The sequence below is a fragment of the Bos grunniens genome, chromosome 7, assembly GCF_055505025.1.
Source record: "Bos grunniens cultivar Pamir isolate PY7600 chromosome 7, Bosgru_T2T1.0, whole genome shotgun sequence".
Lineage (NCBI taxonomy): Eukaryota > Metazoa > Chordata > Mammalia > Artiodactyla > Bovidae > Bos > Bos grunniens.
This window is the reverse complement of record NC_141171.1, coordinates 6819271-6824084: the sequence shown is the minus strand read 5'-3', so window position 1 is coordinate 6824084 and position 4814 is coordinate 6819271. Positions and strand designations below refer to the sequence as shown.

The following is a 4814-nucleotide window of genomic DNA, read 5'->3' as shown; positions in this document are numbered from 1 at the left end:
CGCTCATTATCGTTTGGGGAAACTGAGGCCCAGAGAATGTCAATGAGCAAAGCAATCAGCCCTTCAGGTAAGGTCACAGGATCTCATCAACACTTCCACCAAAGAAAAAGCATCTGCATGACTCTTACAATATCCCTGTGGGGGTAAGGCATTATTATGTTCTGTGAGCTCAGAGAGGCAAAGCTACTTGTTTGCGGTCACACAGGGAGCGGTCAGTGGCCAAGACTGACTCTCCACCATCACAGTGGCTGGCCGCAGGAAGCATGCTGGAGCTCAACTTGAAGTCGTGAACTGTGACTGGGACTGAAAGCACCTCTGGGTGCCCCACAGCTGGCAAACAGGGCTTATCAACAAGTGTTTGCCTAATCCACAATCTGATGAATCACGATGAGATGGCACACCCCTGAGCTCCTTCCAGCTGGGAGAATCCAGGACTGTGAACCCCAAAGAGGGTCTCTTGGTATCTGTGTGATGGCAAGGCGGTCCCCCTGCAGTGGCCCTGGGCTTTGGTGGGGGTTGGGGGTCCAGATGCTATCCGTGACAAAGTCTCCTGACCCCAGGGAAGGTTTTCAGGTTAGGAGCTGCCTGCACCCCTCCCCACCTGGCCGTGGGACTCTACCTGATTATGGACACCTCCAAGCCTGAACGTGGGTGCTGGTATCAAGAGATCAAGGCTGGATACTGGCTCCAGGTTACACCATGAGATACTCTCCCTTTGATACCCACTTGGGCTCCCCTTTCCCCCACATCTTGACTCACACAACTCCTCTTGGGTGAGGTTCAAAATTCCACACATTCCCTCTCTCCGTTTCACACACACTCACTACCTATCTCCGGCCCCTGCTTTCCCCCAAATAGTCGTTCATTTGACATCTCCTCCCCACCCCCCATTACAGTGAAAGCCTCGAGGGCAGGGATTTGTCTGCCTGTTGGCAAATGCGTTCCCAGTGCCCACAGAGAACAGCACACAGTAACAGCAGAAGGGACAGTCCCTTCCCGGCAGGTCGTCAAGCATGGCGTGGGGCACCTAGGAGGCCGTGTTTAAGATGCTCCCAGGGGAGGCTTGTTGCCACTGGCCCCGCTGGTTCTGGGTCTGTGTTGTCAGATTCCTTGTCTTGAGTCTGTTCACTTACATGAGTCAGAAAAGGCACGAAGCCTGTGGACAGCTGTCAGACCTCAAGCCTCTCCCACCACGTCTGGAATCTCAGTTTCCCCTCCCTGAAGGGCTTCTTTGAGACGGAGAGTCTCAAAAATTTAACACTTCTTGATATCATCATGAAAGCAGAGTGGTGGGCCTAGCAGTGATCAGGGCTTGGTGGGTCCCAAGGAAATGAGCCGCAGAGTCTCTCCATCCATCAGGAGTCGAGGGAACACCACCCTGAGCTCGCCAGACCCATTACCCCCATCCATCAAGGATTCTGGGGACCCTTCTGTGACTGCGGGGCCCATTTCCCCATCCGTCGGGGATCCCGGTCCATTCACAGTCCCGGGTCCCCGATGCCATCCCCCGCTCCGGGTCCTCACGCAGGTGGGAGCCCAGGACAGGACAGCGGGGATCCCTGAGCGTCACGCTGCTGTTGTGGAGCTTGTGTTGACGCCGTCGCCTGGGAGACGGGCGGGGGCGGGCCCGGGGTGGGGGAGCGGCCTGGCTGCTTGCGCTAGGGGCCGAGCCGGCCGTGCAGGGCCCTGGCGGCCTCAGTGGCCACGGCCGCCGCCGCCCGCCGGCTTATATACCGCGGCTAAATTTAGGCTGCGCCCGGAGCTCGTCCCCATCCGGGACGCGTTTCCGCCGCCGCCGCCTTGGCCCGGCCCCCGCGCGCGCCGCGCCTATAAGGCTTGGGCGGGCCCGGCCGCGGCCCGCAGAGCCGTCCCCGCCCGCCCGCGCCCCGACCAGCCCGGCTTCGGGCAGCCACTCACCGGTGTCCCGAGTCCGCGTCAGCCCCAAGTCCCAACCATGGCGCTGAGCGAGCCCATCCTCCCGTCCTTCTCCACTTTCGCTAGCCCGTGCCGGGAGCGCGGCCTGCAGGAGGTGAGGGCGGCAGGGACCGCGGGCGGCGGGGGCGGCTGGCTCAGGGTAGCAGAACGTGGGCTGCGGGGTAGGAGAACGCAGGCGGCAGGCACTGCGGGCTCAGGGTAATGGAAGGCGGGTAGCGGGCTGCGATCTCCGCCCACCGCGCGCTCACGCCCGCGCCTATCGCCCTGTCACCCGCAGCGCTGGCCGCGCACCGAGCCCGAGGCAGGCGGCACCGACGACGACCTCAACAGCGTGTTGGACTTCATCCTGTCCATGGGGCTGGACGGTCTGGGAACTGAGTCCGCCCCAGAGCCCCCGCCGCCCCCGCCGCCTGCGTTCTACTACCCGGACCCTGGCGCGCCGCCTCCCTATGGCGCCCCCGCGGGCGGTTTGGTGTCCGAGCTGCTGCGGCCCGAACTGGACGTGCCACCGGGACCCTCGCTGCACGGTCGCTTTCTGCTGGCGCCGCCGGGCCGCCTGGTGAAGGCTGAGCCCCCCGAGGCGGACGGTGGCGGCGGCGGCTACGGCTGCCCGCCCGGCCTGGCCCGCGGACCACGGGGCCTCAAGCGCGAGGGTGCCCCGGGCCCGGCAGCCGCGTGCATGCGAGGCCCCGGGGGCCGGCCCCCGCCACCGGCCGACACGCCACCGCTCAGTCCCGATGGCCCCGCGCGCCTGCCTGCACCCGGCCCGCGCGCCCCCTTCCCGCCTCCCTTCGGCGGCCCTGGCTTCGGCGCGCCCGGGCCCAGCCTGCATTACGCGCCGTCCGCGCCCGCCGCCTTCGGTCTCTTTGACGACGCGGCCGCCGCCGCCGCGGCTCTGGGTTTGGCGCCACCCGCTGCCCGAGGTCTCCTCACGCCGCCTGCGTCTCCGCTGGAGCTGCTGGAGGCCAAGCCCAAGCGCGGCCGCCGGTCCTGGCCGCGGAAACGCACGGCCACTCACACCTGCAGCTACGCGGGCTGCGGCAAGACCTACACCAAGAGCTCGCACCTCAAGGCGCACCTGCGCACGCATACAGGTGGGCGGCGAGCTCGGGCTGGGGACCACTGCGAGGGCGCGCTAGAGGAAGGGCATGCTTAGGAACCCCCAGAGGGCGTAGCCCAAGGGTTGGGCAGTGGGCTAGGTCTTAGAAAGCCCCCTGGGGGCGTGGTTCGGGAACCTGGGGCGTGAGTGCGCCCCTAGATCCTCCTGGGAGCGTGGCTCGGGACTTTGGGCAAGGGTGAGCACTTAGGAAACCTAGGGGAACCCTGTGTCTCAGACTGTTGCGGAGAGAGTGCAGGCTTAGGAGCCCCCTGGGGGCTTGGCTCTAGACACCGAGGAGGAGCGGACAGGGTGCGCCTCGGACCCCGGGGGAGTGAGGATCGCGAGACCGGGGAGTGAGGGATAATGTGCCTAGGATGCCTACAGGTTTAAAAAGTAGCCGGGAGCACTTCGGAGAGCTGGTTAGGGGTAGGATGTGCGCACCCGAGTAGCCACACTTAGCCCGCACTAAGCAGCGGGGTGAGTACCGGGAGTCTCCGGCAGGAGGAAAGCTAAGACCGGCTCTCGCCCTCTCCCTGCAGGCGAGAAGCCCTACCACTGCAACTGGGAAGGCTGCGGCTGGAAGTTCGCGCGATCGGACGAGCTCACGCGCCACTACCGCAAGCACACGGGCCACCGGCCCTTCCAGTGCCACCTGTGCGACCGTGCCTTCTCGCGCTCCGACCACCTGGCGCTGCACATGAAGCGGCACATGTAGCCCGGACGCCCCCCACCCCCACCCGCGCGCGGCCGTGGCGGGTCCCACGCGCCGGGCACGGCCCACTTCCAAACTGTGACTGGTATTTATTGGACCCAGAGGACCGGGGCCAGGCACAGCGTGGCCACCGAGGGGGTGCTCCTCTCCGCACCCCCCCCCCCCACGATGCCCGACCCCCAGCAGAGACTGAAGGCCCGGTGGGAGAAGACCACGATCCTCCTTGACGAGTTTTGTTTTCAAAATGGTGCAATAATTAAGCGTCGTCTTCCCCCGGCCCCACCGGGTCTACACTAGAGGATCGAGGCTTGATGCCTTGTGAAAAATAACGCCTTAACTTGTACTGTGCAACCTTTTTTATAATATTGTACATAGAAACTGTGACATATTGTATTATTGTAAATGAGACAAGTGGGCATTTTGACTACCTGGTAGAACATTTTTATAAGATTTTACTGTTTTTTCTAATTAAAAAAAAAGTTTTGCATCGTTTGAAAAAAAATCACAGCCCTGGTCTGGCCGCTTGGATAACTGGGGGCTTGGGACAGTTGGGAGGGGTGAGAGGATGTGGGGACAGGCAGCTTAGATGGAGGGCAGCCTGGCAGTGTCTGGGTGAGGGGGGTCCGGCCCCAGCTAGCACCCGGGGTTGCCAGTTGCAGCCCCCAGCTGCCAGGAACCTGTGGGTTTTTCTATAAATTTAAACACTGCATTTTAGGACTGAAGGAGTTATTTTAAGGTTGTTCCCTGAACCATAAATTGCCTGCTTTTCCCTAGAGCTGGAGAAACTGCTTGCTGGTCCCACTGACGTGGCCTTCTCTAGGCTGAAAAAAGTCTTACCTCTTTTTGGAAGCTTCTGAGGTTTTAGCCAAACTTTTGTAAAGCACAGACTTTTTTTTTTTTTGGAAGGGGTAAAATGCTGAGTTTCTGACCTTCATTGCCTTTCACTAGTCTTGCCTTTTAGTAGAATTTTTTTTTTTTTTTAAAGATGAGTTCCCCATCCTGTTAGGAAAAAAAAATGAAATCCATGTTTGAGGGTCATGAATGGTGAGTGTTCTTTTCCAGAGGAGA

At 61.5% G+C, this 4814-nt stretch overlaps 1 protein-coding gene across 1 annotated transcript; it reads left to right on the top strand.

The window, feature by feature from the left end:
- Nucleotides 1-1859: 1859 nt before the first annotated feature.
- KLF2 (KLF transcription factor 2) lies at nucleotides 1860-4253 on the top strand. The gene is made up of 3 exons (XM_086408657.1): nucleotides 1860-2029; nucleotides 2213-3029; nucleotides 3574-4253. Exons 1-3 carry the CDS (start codon nucleotides 1955-1957, stop codon nucleotides 3747-3749), a joined length of 1068 nt encoding a protein of 355 aa, XP_086264783.1. The 5' UTR covers nucleotides 1860-1954; the 3' UTR covers nucleotides 3750-4253.
- Nucleotides 4254-4814: the final 561 nt, after the last annotated feature.

Coding starts and splice junctions, on each gene's coding strand:
- KLF2 (XM_086408657.1), top strand. CDS start 1,955: ATGGCGCTGAGCGAGCCCATCCTCCCGTCCTTCTCCACTTTCGCTAGC. Junction 2,030..2,212: donor GGGAGCGCGGCCTGCAGGAG/GTGAGGGCGGCA, acceptor TGTCACCCGCAG/CGCTGGCCGCGCACCGAGCC. Junction 3,030..3,573: donor GCACCTGCGCACGCATACAG/GTGGGCGGCGAG, acceptor CTCTCCCTGCAG/GCGAGAAGCCCTACCACTGC.